Source organism: Mytilus galloprovincialis, chromosome 4 (assembly GCF_965363235.1).
Source record: "Mytilus galloprovincialis chromosome 4, xbMytGall1.hap1.1, whole genome shotgun sequence".
NCBI classification, from domain to species: Eukaryota; Metazoa; Mollusca; class Bivalvia; order Mytilida; family Mytilidae; genus Mytilus; species Mytilus galloprovincialis.
Genome location: NC_134841.1, coordinates 1457063 through 1477192, shown reverse-complemented (window position 1 = coordinate 1477192; position 20130 = coordinate 1457063). Strand labels below are relative to the sequence as shown.

Here is a 20130-nt window from a genome sequence, read left to right as displayed (position 1 = left end):
CAATTTAAGTTAATTAAAGCTGTAATCCATGATCACAAATTGAATGCTATGTTTACAATTGTTGAAAGCCATGTGCTTTTTTTGCGGGGAAAATGCGGACCCCCTTAACAGGAATCAGTTAAATTTCATTGTTACATTTATTTATAGACAGTAAAAATAATTTTGGCAATCATTTTGACTAACTGCTAAGATTTTATTATTCATGAAAAATTTTCTTCGGGTGAAACTGTATATACCTTAATTATCTACATCTGCCACAGTATTTTCTATCCAATATACAAGGAACATAAGCTACAAATTGGTCATTGTACTATCAAATTATATACATTTTACAGACTTAAGAGGTATTGGGTGAAAGTAACGTATATCATGTATATTCATCATTTAACACCATTTGAATGCATTTAAATAAGTTGGTACGAGTTAGCAATGGTTCAAGTTTTTTTTTTTTAATGGTACGAGTTTACAATGGTACAGGATAACTATAATTCGATAAAACACAATAAGTACATGGCTCATACACTTGTAACGGGGATTGGCTATTCTTTAAGTTGAGTGACTATTCAGATTGTTACATTTTGCATGTGCAGTTGAATTAGTTTAGAGAATAATACTATCCAGCTGTACCAGGGTTACCGGCCAAAAATGCTTGAGACTCGCGCATGTTCATGCTTTTTTTGCAACAGTATTCTTGGATCTATTTCTTTCCTTTTTGATCTTTTGAATTTTGGCCAAATCTCATGCATTTGTTTAATGAAAATTTGGCAGAACTGCTATACATGTGTCAATGAAAACTATGGCAATCGTATCCCTCAGAGCATTCTGCTCTTTGATTATTACCAATGGTTGGTGAGTATGCTATTTAAATCCTGAAAACTTAAAGAAAAACAGAAGCTTGATATTGTGAAAAAGATTAGCAGAATAAAATCTAAAATCAGGGCATGAATAGTTGGTTGACTTCTTAGAAAAGATATTAGCCTTTAATAACAGGTTTTAATCACGTTTTATATTTTTCAGTGCATTATGGCGACAGGAAAACATACTACAGCAAGAAATATCCAGTACAAGAGAAGAATTAAGTAAAAAGGAACAGGCTTTACGATCAATGACAGGAAAAGTAAGTAATTAGACAAATAATACAGGGAAAAGTACATCAGAAGTAGACAAAAATGTGTATTCATAATGTCAACATTTGAACATGATATGAATAATTGATATTCTCTGTGTACACGATTAACACACTGAGTCATGAGTTTTAACATACCAGCTTAGGGTACAGAAGCAGGAAGATATGAACACAGTTATTTTGACTCTAAGCTGATCATACTTTGCTAATCCTACTGATAAGGGCAAGTTAGATGGCTCAAAAACATTTCTACTTTAAAATAATGTACAGGCATATCTCTGTATCATCAGTTTATTTGTGGGAAATTTTTTCTTAATTACTAATATTCATGTAAACCACTGCCATATATCTATGTTATGTTGTAATATTGTTTTCCCAGGGAATATTGAATGGTATAGATAGTGTGAAGAAGGTTCTGCAATCCTTTACTGACCAGGGGAAGTATAGTGATGTTGTCAATGGATACAGGGGAATCCTGATAGAAAACTTAGACACAGAGAAAACATTCTTCACTTGTGTTGAAGTAACAGCAGGAAATAGGTAAAACTCCCACTTTTAGCTAAACCCTTCCACATGTTCATCTACTTGTTAAAACTTTGCCAGGACTGATTGGTTAAAAAGATACATGTGACCCAGGGTATAACTGTGGACAGTGGAAATGAAAGAGAAATTCTAAATATACCTACATAGGTGTTTACTCCATTTTAAACCACACTTTGAAACCTTATATGTTCAAACACAACAGCTCTCAGTGATTGTTTTTTATATTTTTTTCAAGTATTAGTAGGTATGCTTTCTGCTTGTTTAAAGTATCTACTTGTTGTCAGTCACAAATGACTTGATGGAAAACAAAATGCATAAACTCACCAATAATCTTTATATTTATTATTAATTAATGTCTGTCAGATAATTATTTAGTTCGAGCTGACTTTAAATATGACAAGATAACACTGATTTTGTTTTGCTTGTTATATACCAATTAGTGAAGTTAAAAGTAAAATCACAAAAATACTGAACTTGGAGGAAAATTTAATTTTAAAGGAAAGTCCCCAATCAAATGGCTAAATCAAAAGCTCAAACACATCAAACAAATTGATAACAACTGTTATATTTCTGACTTGATACAGGCATTTCTTTATATAGAAAATGGTGGATTAAACCTGGTTGAATAGCTAGCTAAACTCTCACTTGCAATACACAGTCAACATTTAACTTGTCCATTTTGTTGTCGAGCCTGCAACTTTTGTTGCAGAAAGCTCGACATTGGGATAGTGATCCGGCGGCGGCGGCGGTGGTGTTAGCTAACTTCTTAAAAGCTTTATATTTTAGAGGGTGGAAGACCTGGATGCTTCATACTTTGTATATAGATGCCTCATGTTTCGAAGTTTCCGTCAGTCACATGTCCAATGTCCTTGACCTCATTTTCATGGTTCAGTGACCACTTGAAAAAAAAGTTCAGATTTTTGGTAATGTTGAATTCTCTCTTATTATAAGTAATAGGATAACTATATTTGATATGTGCGTACCTTGAAAGGTCCTCATGTCTGTCAGACAGTTTTCACTTGACCTCGACCTCATTTCATGGATCAGTGAACAAGGTTAAGTTTTGGTGGTCAAGTCCATATCTCAGATACTACAAGCAATAGGGCTAGTATATTCGGTGTATGGAAGGACTGTAAGGTGTACATGTCCAACTGGCAGGTGTCATCTGACCTTGACCTCATTTTCATGGTTCAGTGGTTATAGTTAAATTTTTGTGTTTTGGTCTGTTTTTCTCATACTATATGCAATAGGTCTACTATATTTGTTGTATGGAATGATTGTAAGGTGTACCTATCTAGCGGGCAGATGTCATGTGACCTTGACCTCATTTTCATGGTTCAGTGGTTAAAGTTAAGTTTTTGACTATATGCCATAGGCCATCTATATTTGGTGTATGGAAATATTTTATGATCTTTATGTCAGTCGCACAGGTTTTATTTGACCGTGACCTCATTTTCACGGTTCATTGCACAGTGTTAAGTTTTTGTGTTTTGGTCTATTTTTCTTAAACTATAAGTAATGGGTCAACTTTATATGTTGTATAGAAGCATTGTTAGCTGTACATGTCTGCCTGGCATTGTTCATCTAACCTTGACCTCATTTTCAAGGTTCATTGGTCTTTGTTTAGTTATCTTGGTTAATGTTAAGTTTATGTGACAGTTGTATTAAAGCTTAGCTCTATACTTAGGACTATCAACATAATATCAATGATTAGTATAGAAGGCGAGACATTTCAGCGTGTGCACTCTTGTTCAGAAAAAAACCTGTACAATACTATAAATACTGTTCAATTTCCTTACAGATTATTTCATCATGTAGTTGATACAGATAAGACTGGAACTAAAATATTAACAGAAATGAATAGACTACGATTGCCAGGGGAGGTAACCTTTATGCCCCTCAACAGATTAGACGCAAGGGATACAAATTATCCAGACACAAATGTAAGTAAAAAATTTCAGCTTATGCTGAATTAACTATTAAGTAGCAGTAGAACTATATTTTCATCACACATTCCTACAGTGCTACTGAACAAAATAATGTCATATCTTGACAGGGACGACTTGGTAAGCCCTTATCTGATCTGTCCGACACCATCTTCCTGTTCTTTCATACAATGGTTTATGAGTGGGTGTATGCTTAGCATGACTTTCCATGCAAAACGTTGGTTGGAAAAAATATTGTAGACTTTGAATCTTTGTTGTTATTACAATGTTTTAATATATGTTACATAGAGAATATCATATGGCTTTTTCAATATCGCATCCATATCAACCCTAGACACCAATATAATCCCAAGAGCTCTGCGGGTTGATACGGTGTGTGATATTGAAAAAGCCATATCATATACACTTTATTATATACATATACCTCAAGTAGATGTTTTTTATGCCCCACCTACGATACCCACCTACGATAGTAGAGGGGCATTATGTTTTCTGGTGTGTGCGTCCGTTCGTCCGTCCGTCCGTCCGTCTGTCTGTCCGTCTGTTCGTTCGTCTGTCCGTCTGTCCCGCTTCAGGTTAAAGTTTTTGGTCAAGGTAGTTTTTGATGAAGTTAAAGTCCAATCAACTTGAAACTTAGTATACATGTGCCCTGTGATATGATCTTTCTAATTTAAATGCCAAATTAGAGTTTTGACCCCAATTTTACGGTTCACTGAACATAGAAAATGATAGTGCAAATTTCAGGTTAAAGTTTTTGGTCAAGGTAGTTTTTGATAAAGTAGAAGTCCAATCAACTTGAAACTTAGTATACATGTTCCCTTTGATAAGATCATTCTAATTTTAATGCCAAATTAGAGAATTTATTTCAATTTCACGGTCCACTAAACATAGAAAATGATAGTGCGAGTGGGGCATCCGTGTACTGTGGACACATTCTTGTTTAATGTGACATGACGTCATACAGATAAGGAAGTTTGAAATGACGTCATACAGATTATAGGTTTGACATGACGTCATACAGATAAGGGATTTGATAAAGCCTTTGCAACAGTGACTGCAATCGATGACGTGAGTCATACAGATTAAAGGTGTGATAAAGCTTTTGCAAACGTGATGATGTCTATATCATCACGTGGCTGATACAGCACACTTGCCAATGATTGTATTACACATACAATTTATCTGTATTTACTACTAAGTATTATTAGTTACATAGTGTGCTAGTGACCTAATACGGTATATATGGGGTCAGTAAATTCCATATGGGGTGAGAGCGAAGCTGTATTACCTCACTAGCACACTATGTAACGAATTTATCTTACCGACTATCTTTACGTGTAAAATTTAGACCAGTGACCTATCAAAATGAGCAAGTCTTCAATACAGTTAGCATTAACATGATTAACTCCATTGATCCTACAAAAACAGATGCCAACAATGACAACTTGTTAGATTTAAATGTGTTTTATGAATTTATTTCAATCTTAATCATCAATTTCTTCGTCTGTTGAAACCTTTAAGACTTTTTCTCAGTACTGTTTTGTTTTTCTAAAGGGACGTAACACCACTACTAACCGTGTATGAAATAAGCCCCGCCTCCCTACTACCTTATATGGAATATAAAGGGACGTAACTCCACTACTAACCGTGTATGAAATAAGCCCCGCCTCCCTACTAACCGAATATCAAATATACACGGTTTCCACGAGGTCGCTTTTAACCAATCACATTCCTAGAAATGTATAGGAGGTAAGATAAATAATAAATGCAACTATTTAAGACAAAAAATATGATGATGTACTATGAACATGATGAATTTGTTAAAATATTTCTATTTGTTTTGATAGGATGCTATTCCAATGATCTCTAAACTGAAATATGAGAAAGAATATGATCGTGCCATAAAACATGTATTTGGTAAAACCTTGATTTGTCGGAACATGGAAACAGGGACTCAGATAGCTAGAACACAAAACTTGGATTGTGTTACTTTAGATGGTATGTATTCAACACTAAGATTGTGTTACTTTAGATGGTATGTATTCAACGCTGAGATTGTGTTACTTTAGATGGTATGTATTCAACACTAAGATTGTGTTACTTTAAATAGAATGTATTTAAACAGTGTAGCTGTGTTAGGCCATTATTTGATATCTACCGTGCGGCAGTTATTTTAATTTCAACCAAATGAACAAGGTTAAATATTGTGCGTTTTCAAAAAATATAACTAATTTTAATATTATCTATATGTATAGAAAGTAGAGTAAATATTTCATTCAGTAATTATAGAAATAAATTGATGGGCAGGGAAGAAGGCTCATCTTCAGAAACCATTATGGAATCAATTTTTATTTTGATAAGTTCCAAAATTTACTTGTGTTGTACAACTCCTTAATTATTATTTGTGAGAGTACTTCCTGACTTCATGGTAGGCAATACCTTCAACAAATTCTATTTGTCCTAAAGCATACACAAGTTTATAAATGTTTTCTAGGTGACCAAGTGAGTAGAAGAGGTGCTTTAACCGGAGGTTTTTATGATACTCGACGATCCAGACTTGATCTCCAGAAAAGTAAATTAGAGTTGACAGAAAAACTAGAAAACCAAGAAAAAGAATATGCTGAACATAAATCAAAGTTAGAAACATTAGAAGGCAAAATGAACAATATAGTTAGTGAAATGCAGAAAACTGAAACAAGAAATAGTAAAAATAAGTAAGTACTAATTAATAGAGTTATACCCCAGAGTGGAGGGGCATTAAGTGTTCCCCTTTTTTGTACCTACGTCCTTTTGTGTGTATGTCCGTACATATGATGTCCCAATCATTGGTATAATTTGTCTCCACTAAATGTTATGAAACTTTTACACAATGCTTATTACCACATCAAGTTGAATTTTATTGATCTCGAGTAATATCCCTTTATACATGTAACATGGACATCATCAGTGTCCCATGGACACATTTTCAATTTATTTAAGGAATGACTGTAATATTTTTTCTGTCTATGAAGAAATAACATAAAAAATTTGGTGCACACTGAATAACACTCGTAGCAGGTTATTTAACAGTGTGCACCATATTTTTTTATGTTATTTCGAATAGACAGAAAAAATATTACACTCATTTCATATAATTTAATTCTAAATTCCATTTCAAACCATAGAAAACCATGAAAACATGTTGATGACGTCACGGTCACATGACTAAATTATGTCTATGGGCTGATAACAAAATAACGTCACCCAATCAGAAGACGTGTTACATCCAAAATTAAATTATTTCTTTATAACAATCGAATATTCCATTGAGTTAACATTGCAGTTTTAAAAGTTCTGTTTGTCAACCTCTGGTGAGTTATATGCTCATTCCAAGCTTTACAAGGGTGTTAAATAAAAACATACAAGGATCCTAGAAAAGGCACTTCCAAATCTCAACTATGGGTGGGTGTCATCTGTAGTATTGTATATAATATGTATATACTTTATTCTGATAAACCGCTGTAATACAAAGGTACACAGAAGAACATAGATATTATACAATATTACAAAGGTGCATATGTCAGGGAAATAAAGAATATAATAGAAATACATGAATATGTTTACATGTTAAAAATGTGCAGTGTGTATCAAATGGAAGACCTTAAAATAGGACAGAGGAGGGAGAAAGTTAATTAAGGTGGTACCTAACACTACAGGGAGATAACTCTGTAAAATCAGCAGAACGTTTTAATGACGTTGTGTTCTCAAGGGAATATTAAGCTTCTCAATGATCAAAACAAGCTTTTGTCAACTGCTATATAACCAGTGTATTTTTTCTGATTAAACGGTTGGTTAAAATTTTTTGAAATTTTTATATTTTTGTCAAAGGTTCAAAGTAAATACTTTATCAAAATTTTAAGAAAATTAAACGAGCAAAATTAATTTTAGTAAAGGTGTTAGGTACCACCTTAAGAGAATCCAATCATATATAACTCTTATAAAATTGAACAAATTTCTAAGCTTTGACTGGAAATGTCAGTGAAATTTTGGTATTTTTGAAGGTAGTTATCCCATTTTTGAAGTGCCTTCCCTAGGTACCAAGTTTAACTTTTCAGCATGAATTTCATCCTGCTACTACTGTGTATATTAAAGTATTGCCGTTATGGTAAGTTCACAATAATTTATATTTTCAAGTATGTTATTTATATTACAGAGATACCTTTGATAAAATGAGAGCAGATTTACGATTAATGACTGAAGAACTGAATTCTATAGAAAAGTCCAAGTCACCAAAGGTATGTAAAGGTTTTACAATTGTGTTAAACGATATAGGAGCTGTGTCAGGTCGACCTTATGCAAGTGCACATATACACGATCATGTATAACACTTTGAACATTCAAATAAGAAATATAAGATGAGTTTTTGAGGGTTCTTCTATAAAGTCATTTTTCAAACAGAATTCATAAGGATGAGTTTAACTGCTGCAGCTCATATTATAGGTAACACTGATCGTCTTCATAATTGTTGACATAGTATTATATTGTTTTGTCAACCTTTAAATTCTATAATCATATTCCAGCTAAACTGATTTAATGGGACTAACTATATTCTTTGGTAATCAAACCTGTTGATTGACTTTTTCTACTTTGAACAAAATCCTCAAACAAACCGACTAGCTATTTTCTTTGGTTGTAAAACCTGTTTATACTTAATTTCTTTTTCTACACTGAATAAAATCCTTAGTTTTAAAGTATTCACAGTATCTTTAATAATTTTATGATAAACTGTGAAAAAAGTCATGTCAGTATCTTTATACAACTTAAGCTCAATGTTTTCATTACCTTTCCTTTCAGTACCTCAGTGCTTTAATTTAACATAATTTTTATTTATAAAACAGGAGAAGAGTGTTGCCAGTTTACACTCTAGTTTAGAAGCAATGCAAGGGTCAGCTGCGTCTCTGAATGAAGAATTGGGTTCAGATTTATTATCACAACTCAGTGTAGAGGACCAGGGAGAAGTTGACAAATTAAACGATACAATTAAACAGCTGACTCAGCAAAATAAAGAGGCATTAACAGAAAGAATCAGGGTAGGAAAGATAAAAAAAATATTTTAGCTAAAACAAGTTTCTTAAAGTTGGAATAAGTTTCCTTGTTAATGCACAATTTAAAAGCAGTGTAAGAGAAAAAATACTGAACTCCCAAGGAATATTCAAAACGGTAAGTCCCTAATCAAATGGCAAAAATCAAATGATAAAACACATCAAACAAATGGACAACTGTCATATTCCTGACTTGATACAGGCATTTTCAAATGTAGAAAATGGTGGATTGATGGTTGCAAACTCCATTGGAAATTTGAATTGAGAATGTGACCATATCTTAGGGCAAAAAAAAATATTTTGGAAAAAAAGGGGATGGGGTCAACAAGCAACAGCATAGTGTATTGCACAAAAGTTAAAAAAAAAATGAGGTGAATTTTTTTAGAGGGTGGGGTGGGGTGGGTGCACAATGTACAATGTATTGCACAAAAGCATTAAAATGAATATCAATTCAGATCATATAACCGATTCTAAGTTATTTCACAACAGTTATTCTGTGTCAGAAACCTAATACGTGTCAAATATATAACTACAAGCAATTTATTAGATTATAAAAATAATATTTAAATTCACTTTTATGTAGAGTAAGTTAAATATCTATCTTTGTTTGATTGTAGCTTGAAGGTGACAAAAACAAATTAGAGAATCTACTACACAATAACTTAATGAAGAAAAGAGATAGACTAACCAATGATCTACAAGAAGTGTCTGTGGAAGATAGAAAGAATAAACTAGAATCTCTCAATCAGGAATTACAAACAGTGGACGATAGGGTACAGGAAATCAAATCTCATACAAAAGGTAGGCTTCTTTATCCTGTAAGATAGAAAGAATAAACTAGAATCTCTCAATCAGGAATTACAAACAGTGGACGATGAGTACAGGAAATCAAATCTCATACAAAAGGTAGGCTTCTTTATCCTGTAAGATAGAAAGTATAAACTAGAATCTCTCAATCAGGAATTACAAACAGTGGACGATAGAGTACAGGAAATCAAATCTCATACAAAAGGTAGGCTTCTTTATCCTGTAAGATAGAAAGAATAAACTAGAATCTCTCAATCAGGAATAACAAACAGTGGACGATAGGGTACAGGAAATCAAATCTCATACAAAAGGTAGGCTTCTTTATCCTGTAAGATAGAAAGAATAAACTAGAATCTCTCAATCAGGAATTACAAACAGTGGACGATGAGTACAGGAAATCAAATCTCATACTAAAGGTAGGCTTCTTTATCCTGTAAGATAGAAAGAATAAACTAGAATCTCTCAATCAGGAATTACAAACAGTGGACGATGAGTACAGGAAATCAAATCTCATACAAAAGGTAGGCTTCTTTATCCTGTAAGATAGAAAGAATAAACTAGAATCTCTCAATCAGGAATTACAAACAGTGGACGATAGAGTACAGGAAATCAAATCTCATACAAAAGGTAGGCTTCTTTATCCTGTAAGATAGAAAGAATAAACTAGAATCTCTCAATCAGGAATTACAAACAGTGGACGATAGGGTACAGGAAATCAAATCTCATACAAAAGGTAGGCTTCTTTATCCTGTAAGATAGAAAGAATAAACTAGAATCTCTCAATCAGGAATTACAAACAGTGGACGATAGAGTACAGGAAATCAAATCTCATTACAAAAGGTAGGCTTCTTTATCCTGTAAGATAGAAAGAATAAACTAGAATCTCTCAATCAGGAATTACAAACAGTGGACGATGAGTACAGGAAATCAAATCTCATACAAAAGGTAGGTTCACATGTTGCATCGTATCTCAAAAATTATTAATGATTATTGCTTAAAACTGTACACACTTCTTATTTATATTAATCTAAAGATCTGTATACTTTTTGGTGATGATTCAAAATTTTATTTTAGGGTTATTGATTTTTTTGTAAAAAAAAAAGGGGGGGTATCACATGTCACACCGTATCCGTATCTCAGAAACCATTTATGATTATTGCATATAACTTCACACACAAGACGAAGGGCGTATCATACACTTGTGACGCAGCTGTTTATTTCTGGAGTAGTAAATTTCCACTGTTCTTGACATCAACCTATAGTAGATATATAAAATGAACCCTCTTTGGGTCACATGTAGAATTTTATGGAATTATAGATTATCGTTGACCGTCCTGACTCAAACGAGAAAGGCAATCGAGTTGAGATGATCAATGATCTGTTTATTGCTATTTTACCTATGACAACATTGTCAATTTCATGTTAATTTCGTTAGCAACACCACGTACCTGCTTAGTTTCTAGCTATAATTTTCCATCTCAAGCGAGTAGCATGATATGAAAATTATCACAAAAAAAGATCAAAGGAAAAATGCACAAAAATAGCGATAATAGCCCTTACTGAATACATATTTTGACAAGATAATTATAAAAAAATGATATGGAAAATCAATATCACTTTTTAACCGGATTTTTGTGACAAAAATGTCGGTTATTGATTTGGGGATGTAAGGCGGGCGGGCGGGCGGCAATCAAATGTCCGTGCATAAAGAACACCTAAATGTCAAATAAACTTAATTTAATTTTTTTCCCTCCAATTGCAAGTTATTTCTAGCATAACTGTCAAGTTTTGTCTCAGTCAGAGCTATTGTTTCAGAGAAAATCACTATAATGTAAGGCCATATCCTACGGCAATTTCAGTCTAATTTCTTCGAAAAATCCTAATTTCAGTGTATCATAATAAAATGCAGTGTTGACTAATATCTGATCATAAACTCATGATATATGCATTCAAACAATTAAATAGAATACAAAAGACAATTTTAAGATGATAAACAATTTTATTGCACCTTTTAGAGTTCATTTGAAGGTCTGTTTTGGTCCATTTTTCTTCCTTCCTTCCTTTTTCATCAAAACTTAATATCTTTTGTCTAAAAAATAAAATAAATGTGATTACTTTCCTACAAAAATGAAATAAATGTAATGTTAAATCAATAATTTAAGTGTTTTAGCTGAAAGAACTGTCTCTATAAATGTTAACAGTCTACACGGAAGTTTCTATAAGCCCTTATGTGTAACTTGAGTTTTTGGTCTGTTCCCCTAGTGTGACAAATAATGGTTCCCTTTCAGTCAATCATTATTTTTACTGGTATTAAAGTCTTTTTATTTACTCATAACAGTTTAATTCTAATAGATTTACACAAAAATCCACTTTCTTGTATTTTACATTAGAAAATGGGGAGAAAGAGTAATAAAAAAATACCTCAAAATGTTTTTAAAAAGGGTTATGTCCCTTGGAATGCTGGTACAAAAAATAAATTGGTAAGAATTATAAAGTTTAAGTATGTGAAACTGGATTCTGATGTGTATAAATCCAGGGCAAATAAGTGTTTAAATGATTTATTGTCTGTGCAAAATGTAGACGGCACACTGGCAAATTGTAAACTTTTGCGGTCAAAACAAAAAATAACATGACAATAGTTGATACATACTTAAATACTGAAGTGTCATCTGCCGACCAATTCACATATAAGATTTTTCAACAGAATGCTCTTCAGAACATGGTTAACACTGAAATAAAAAATTCACATGGTGTATGAACAAAATTGTAAGGGCAATTTAAAATTTAACACAGTAAACTAAATACAGCCTCGTCTGTCCACCCATTTGACTTAGAAAACACCCGTAAACCCCAATTTCAAGGCAATTTTACCTCAGACGTGCTTTCTGTGTCTAAATCCACTCCGAATGGTCCATGTTTACAATGCATGAACTGGTTTATTAATAACTTTTAAAAATGAAAGTACAATAAGGTCACGAGTGCACATGGAGTTTCCCTAAATAGGTGTAATACCACCATTGATTTTTCCCTATTAGTCTTTGTTAAATTGGCACTTTTAAAAAAATTGTATAGTATTTACCTTTATTTCAACCAAAGAAATACTTTGCATGTATAAAGTTTAATCCTTTCCAGTGATACAGTGAAAATTTCACACTACATTTCATTGCATATAAGAAAGTAACCAGCACCGGAAGTAAACAACCCAATTTTTACACTGTTATTTACTGGTTACCTGCTTTGGTAACTATGTAACCTTAACGCTCCAAAATATTTTATAAGACCATCAAATAAAAAAAGAATGCTGCTTTCAGACATCCAACATACATATTTACGACTCAGAAAAATTTAAGTGCACTGAAATGCAGGGTTAATTTTCTACAACTGTCAAATTCAAGGGAATATTTTTTTAGGCCTACTTTCGTATGCAACCGGATGTGACGTACCATGATTTGGTGGTATTACACCTTAACTCATGAACCGTTCAACCAAAGCTTTTAAAATTTTAATATGATGTTACTGACAACTAAATGAAGGTCAAGTTCAATAATGGCGATTTTGACTTTTACCGTTCAGGAGTTATGGTTCTTGAAAGATTGAAAAATGGAGTTTCCAGTCGTGTCCGTGCATTTACGCATGAACTGTTCTACCCAAGCTTCCCAAATTTTAATATGTTGTTACTGACAACAAAATGGAGGTCAAGTTCAATAATGGCGATTTTGACTTTTACCGTTCAGGAGTTATGGTTCTTGAAAGATTGAAAAATGGAGTTTCCAGTCGTGTCCGTGCATTTACGCATGAACTGTTCTACCTAAGTTTCCCAAATTTTAATATGTTGTTACTGATGACAAAATGGAGGTCAAGTTCAATAATGACGATTTTGACTTTTACCGTTCAGGAGTTATGGTTCTTGAAAGATTGAAAAATGGTGTTTCCAGTCGTGTCCATGCATTTACGCATGAACTGTTTTACCAAAGCTTCCCAAATTTTAATATGTTGTTACTGATGACAAAATAGAGGTCAAGTTTAATAATGGCGATTTTGACTTTTACCGTTCAGGAGTTATGGTTCTTGAAAGATTGTGAAATGGCGTTTCCATTCACGTTGTTGCATTTTCTCATGAACCATTCAACCAAAGCTTTTGAAATTTTAAGATGTTGATACTGATGACAAAATGGAGGTCAAACTTGATATTGACGATTTTCACTTTCACCATTCATCAGTAATGGTTCTTGTGATATTGCCAGGACACAAATAAATATTAATAAATCCGGTTTGCTGTCGTTGTTACAGCCTCTTGTTATTTATAGGGGTGACCTTGTTCTTAGGTACTCTGTTTCATAATGAGTTTTTATTTCACTTGGTAACATGCAATAAATTTGACGTATTTGCTTTGCAGAATTAGATGGACAATTAGAGAAAATGAACAAAGAACAGAAATCTTTACAGAACAATATGGAGCATTGGAAGGTAAGAACAACTGAACAATTCAATAGACAAATTGTAATATGTATCTTCTCTCCATTAGATTGTTCTAGAATTAGAAAGGTAACAGAAGATTTGTGTGTGATATACCTCAATACCAAAGAGAAAAAATATTTGTTAAACAAACCATTGGGTGTCTCTATGACCCAATACCATTGTTAAATATCTTATACCATCATCAAATATTCCCTACCAAAGATCAACCTTTGATACATAACTGCAAAAATGTGTACTATATTTACCTGTGTAGCCACATGAGAAAGCAGGTATAGTAAACACTGGACTCTTTCCTTTCATTTGTCGGGAAAACAGGTATAGTAAACACTGGACTTACTTCCATTTGTCCTTCATTCCAAAAGACAACAGGAAGGACACTTTCATTAAAAGTTTCTTGACTTCTATGAAAGAAAATGATTTAATATTTAGACTCATTCAGCAGTCTTCAGGATAAACTATTGAATCCACAAACTATTGAATCCACAAACTCTAAGCTCAATTTTACAAAATTTTTAGTTGGATACTGTTGGCTTGTAGAGTAGAATTCCACTAGCCTGAAATTAATTTTCCAAGCTTGGTCTGGTGATCTTGTGGTTAAAGCATGAAGACTGATCAATGTACAGGGAAAATTTTCGTCTAATATCTCATTGCTCTTATTGAAGGGAATGATTTTATTTTAAGCCACTACCTTTTTGCTGATAGATAGAAAATTTACAACTTACATTGTACAAAGAAAATAACAACCCATATGGCATTAAAACATTCTGAGTAATATGGATATAACCAAAGATCATACAATTGTTTGCTTTACCTACTAAGTTAAAAAACACTATTTTTAGCATATTTTGATTCATAAATGTTATTTGAATTTGTCAATTTCATATATTATAGAACGCGTAATTCATATAAATTGGACAATATGCAATTAATCCTTCTTTATGACTGACAATGTGTTCTTTATATGTGACATCTTTAGACATGGTCACATCACCTTTTTATGCCTCACCTACGATAGTAAAGGGGCATTATGTTTTCTGGTTTGTGCATCCTTCTGTTTGTTCATCCGTCAGTCCGTCCGTCCGTCTGTCCCGCTTCAGGTTAAAGTTTTTGGTCAGGGTAGTTTTGGATGAAGCTGAAGTCCAATAAACTTGAAATCTAGTACACATGTTCCCCATGATATGATCTTTCTAATTTTAATGCCAATTTAAAGTTTTGACCCCAATTTCATGGTCCACTGAACAAAGAATATGATAGTGCGAAGATCAGAATAAAGTTTTGGTTAAAGTTTTTGGTCAAGGTAGTTTTTGATGAAGTTGAAGTCACATCAACTTGAAACTTAGTACACATGTTCCCTATGATAAGATCTTTCTAATTTTAATTCCAAATTTAAGTTTTGACCCCAATTTCACGGTCCACTGAACATGGAAAATGATAGTGCGAGAGGGGCATCCTTGTACTATGGACACATTCATGTTTAATAAAGTCTCAATAAGAATTTCGGAGGAAGCATGAAAACTTGTCATAATCAAATTTTGACTAATGAAGAACTGAGATCAAATGTAGCACGTGTTGATTAAATAAAAATAATCAGAAGGTCAGAAAAAGGACAAATCTAATAAGAATTAAAAAAATGAAAATATTGAATAACTTAGTTAGTTATACATATATATTCCAGGCTCAAGAAAAAGAATTTCAAGACAAGATTAGTGATGATGCAAAAGAACTGGATAAAATGACAAATAAACAGAGTCTTTTTATAAAAAAGGTACAATTTATTTTTTAGAATACAACTTGTATGTTGATATATTAATGTACACATGTACTTGATAAACTACAAAGAGAATAGAGACTTCCTATAGAGTGATAGTGATTATTTTGAATGTTCAATCTCATATACTGTTAACAAAAATAGGAAAAGATAGTTCATTTAAAGTTGCTTTCATTTCATAGAAAACTATACGTTAGCCATACTTGTGCTGAAAAATTCAACATACCTTGAATTGCATATTACACTGGTTCCTGAAAGTTTGATAGTACAAACACAGGTACTTCTGATCATAGCAACAGGGCAAATAAGCCAACCTATCTTAATGTCATAAATTTATTTTATTTTTCAAGAGAAACTTTCAACAAGAGTTCTGCAGTGATCCAAAGTTCTGAAACTTTCATTTGATACATGTTTTAATTTTTAACAAAGTTACAGTTACCTGTAGGTACAATTTTGTTAAAAATATGGACAACTTTCTTGTAAGATTTCTGTGGTGAGTCAATTATATACCTAAAGCTTGAGTTTTTTACACAATTTAAAATAGATATAATTTTTGTTTTCAGAAAGATGAGTGTATGAAGAAGATTCGAGAATTAGGATCTTTGCCAAGTGATGCATTCGAAAAATACCAGAATCTGAGTTCAAAACAGGTATGCAGTTAATAAGTATTTTAAACGGAGCTTTTTTCTTGTCTATATTCATCTTTAATTTGTTGCATAGAATAACCAGATCCTATCTGAGAGTGCTTCATCACATGACAATTTGTGTTATGTGTAATAGGTTTTAATTAATAAGGATGCAAGAGCCTGACAACATTAGTCTACTGTCTCCTAAATAAAATTTGATTCAAATCAAAACCTGTAAAGTCCAACAGATTATATTGTTTTGAAAACAAGAAAAACATGGGTAAAAGTGTTTGATGAAGTGTGTGATGACAATTTCATGTTGAGGAATACTGATAAAATTTTTGTGACTGTCTCAGTCCTTCGCAACACTCATCAGGGCCTGATTTTGAGGAAACAATCTAAGTTGTTCTGTAATTTCGGTTTTGCCCTTAAAATTGGCTACATTTGTTGTAAATAAATACACTTCTTTGTTTAAGAAATGAGTTCTTAACCAATAAAATATTTCAATACAATCCCAAAGATATAATAGCTTTAATTAATGTCAGCTTCCTTTACTTTGATTACTGGTATATTCTTATAATCTATGTATTAAATCACAGAGTCTTTGGTATCAAGATTGATTTAAGCATGATATACTTAAGAAATAATTCAGGACAAATAGGACAAATACTGCAATTCTTTTGGATCGAATCGCTCAAGGTTGAGGCTAATATTTGCTGTTCCTATAAATAAACGCACTATTAAATTGGTGTAAAAGAACGGAGCAAACTGAATTGGTGACATGCTTAAACTGTTTACAATAATGTAATTAGATAGTTTTGGATGAATTTAAATACAATAACGTATTAAGATAGCTTTGGATGAATTTAAATGATAATTTACTTAAATGTCTAAAATGTTTAAAAAGAAAAAAGAAGCTTATGACACATTTTAGCATCATTTGTTTACGTTTCCTTGTGATGATTTTTAGGTTTCATAAGGGTGTATTTTCCTGTAAAATGCTTATATTTTTACATCATTATTCTATGACGAGGGGAAGCTCATTCATAAAAACATATATGACTGGGGAGTATGATTGGAACAGCCCAGGCAATATATTCATATTTTACCACGGGTGTGTACTCAAAGTGTTTGAAGGACGTCATGTTAGAATGTGTGATGTTTTTTAATTCTTATACGACAATTCTTTTGGATCGAAGCGCTCTTTGTTTTTTAACATCCAAAGTTTATCAATTTTTTGAACCAAATGAATATAGTTGAGGAATCTATTAGTGAACTGAAGCTGACAGCTGAACTCGTTGATTTGGGTAAATTTATTACACCATTTGTTGCAATTTTTTCATTTACTTTAAGCTAACATTAAACCAACATTTTCCATTTTAAACCAATACATATTTGGTTTTAACAAATTTTCCTTTGATTTCAGTTGTTTAAGAAATTAGAACAGTGCAATACAGAACTAAAGAAATACAGTCATGTGAACAAGAAAGCTCTAGATCAGTTTGTTAACTTCTCCGACCAAAAAGAAAAACTCATCAAAAGAAAAGAGGAATTAGATAGTGCACACAAGGTAAATCATTGTTAATTCTACATTGAGGAATTAGATAGTGCACATAAGGTAAATCATTGTTAATTCTACATTTGTTGTGGATACAGTGTAGAGGAATTAGATAGTGCACATAAGGTAAATCATTGTTAATTCTACATTTGTTGTGGATACAGTGTAGAGGAATTAGATAGTGCACATAAGGTAAATCATTGTTAATAAGGTAAATCATTGTTAATAAGGTAAATCATTGTTAATTCTACATTTGTTGTGGATACAGTGTAGAGGAATTAGATAGTGCACATAAGGTAAATCATTGTTAATTCTACATTTGTTGTGGATACAGTGTAGAGGAATTAGATAGTGCACATAAGGTAAATCATTGTTAATAAGGTAAATCATTGTTAATTCTACATTTGTTGTGGATACAGTGTAGAGGAATTAGATAGTGCACATAAGGTAAATCATTGTTAATAAGGTAAATCATTGTTAATAAGGTAAATCATTGTTAATTCTACATTTGTTGTGGATACAGTGTAGAGGAATTAGATAGTGCACATAAGGTAAATCATTGTTAATAAGGTAAATCATTGTTAATAAGGTAAATCATTGTTAATTCTACATTTGTTGTGGATACAGTGTAGAGGAATTAGATAGTGCACATAAGGTAAATCATTGTTAATTCTACATTTGTTGTGGATACAGTGTAGAGGAATTAGATAGTGCACATAAGGTAAATCATTGTTAATTCTACATTTGTTGTGGATACAGTGTAGAGGAATTAGATAGTGCACATAAGGTAAATCATTGTTAATTCTACATTTGTTGTGGATACAGTGTAGAGGAATTAGATAGTGCACATAAGGTAAATCATTGTTAATTCTACATTTGTTGTGGATACAGTGTAGAGGAATTAGATAGTGCACATAAGGTAAATCATTGTTAATTCTACATTTGTTGTGGATACAGTGTAGAGGAATTAGATAGTGCACATAAGGTAAATCATTGTTAATAAGGTAAATCATTGTTAATAAGGTAAATCATTGTTAATTCTACATTTGTTGTGGATACAGTGTAGAGGAATTAGATAGTGCACATAAGGTAAATCATTGTTAATTCTACATTTGTTGTGGATACAGTGTAGAGGAATTAGATAGTGCACATAAGGTAAATCATTGTTAATAAGGTAAATCATTGTTAATAAGGTAAATCATTGTTAATTCTACATTTGTTGTGGATACAGTGTCATTATAGCACAGATATTGCTTTAGAGTAATAAAAAAGATGAGGGTTATATTCCATTATATCAATAAATGGTTTTTTTTAATGTGTATTATATTTTTAAAGATAGTCTGTTATATTAACTTTATCATTGATCAGGTGGAATGTGAACTGTTTATTTCTAGTTGTTACTTGCATGCAATGCAACTTAACAAAAACCTAAGATGCAGTTTTATATCTCTTGACTTTTCCAAAACTTTTTAATGATATTGTTTTTTTTACTTATCTTGTTGTTGTTTTTGGTTTTACCATTAAATTGTAAGTTTCTTTATGAATTGTGAGATTTGAACGTCTGCCTCATTCTTATGGACTCACAAGTTAATGTAATTGTTATAATAAACATAGAGAGCGTGCCTCATTCTTATGGACGCACAAGCTAATATAATTGTTATAATAAACATAGAGAGCGTGCCTCATTCTTATGGACTCACAAGATAATGTAATTGTTATAATAAACATAGAGAGCGTGCCTCATTCTTATGGACTCACAAGCTAATATAATTGTTATAATAAACATAGAGAGCGTGCCTCTTTCTTATGGACTCACAAGCTAATATAATTGTTATAATAAACATAGAGAGAGACCTCATTCTTATGGACTCACAAGCTAATATAATTGTTATAATAAACATAGAGAGCGTGCCTCATTCTTATGGACTCACAAGTTAATGTAATTGTTATAATAAACATAGAGAGCGTGCCTCATTCTTATGGACGCACAAGCTAATATAATTGTTATAATAAACATAGAGAGCGTGCCTCTTTCTTATGGACTCACAAGCTAATATAATTGTTATAATAAACATAGAGAGAGACCTCATTCTTATGGACTCACAAGCTAATATAATTGTTATAATAAACATAGAGAGCGTGCCTCATTCTTATGGACTCACAAGTTAATGTAATTGTTATAATAAACATAGAGAG

At 32.2% G+C, this 20130-nt stretch overlaps 1 protein-coding gene across 1 annotated transcript in view; it reads left to right on the top strand.

Annotated features, from left to right (window-relative positions):
* LOC143071091 (structural maintenance of chromosomes protein 3-like) overlaps nt 1-20130 on the top strand; it is a 77630-nt gene that overhangs the window by 42282 nt on the left and 15218 nt on the right. The window contains exons 16-27 of the mRNA XM_076245185.1: nt 1018-1117; nt 1506-1666; nt 3471-3612; nt 5463-5613; nt 6110-6329; nt 7808-7889; nt 8493-8684; nt 9314-9497; nt 13900-13970; nt 15658-15747; nt 16314-16400; nt 17803-17946. Coding sequence (XP_076101300.1) covers nt 1018-1117; nt 1506-1666; nt 3471-3612; nt 5463-5613; nt 6110-6329; nt 7808-7889; nt 8493-8684; nt 9314-9497; nt 13900-13970; nt 15658-15747; nt 16314-16400; nt 17803-17946 — 1624 coding nt within the window. The remainder of the gene's footprint in view (nt 1-1017; nt 1118-1505; nt 1667-3470; nt 3613-5462; nt 5614-6109; nt 6330-7807; nt 7890-8492; nt 8685-9313; nt 9498-13899; nt 13971-15657; nt 15748-16313; nt 16401-17802; nt 17947-20130) is intronic.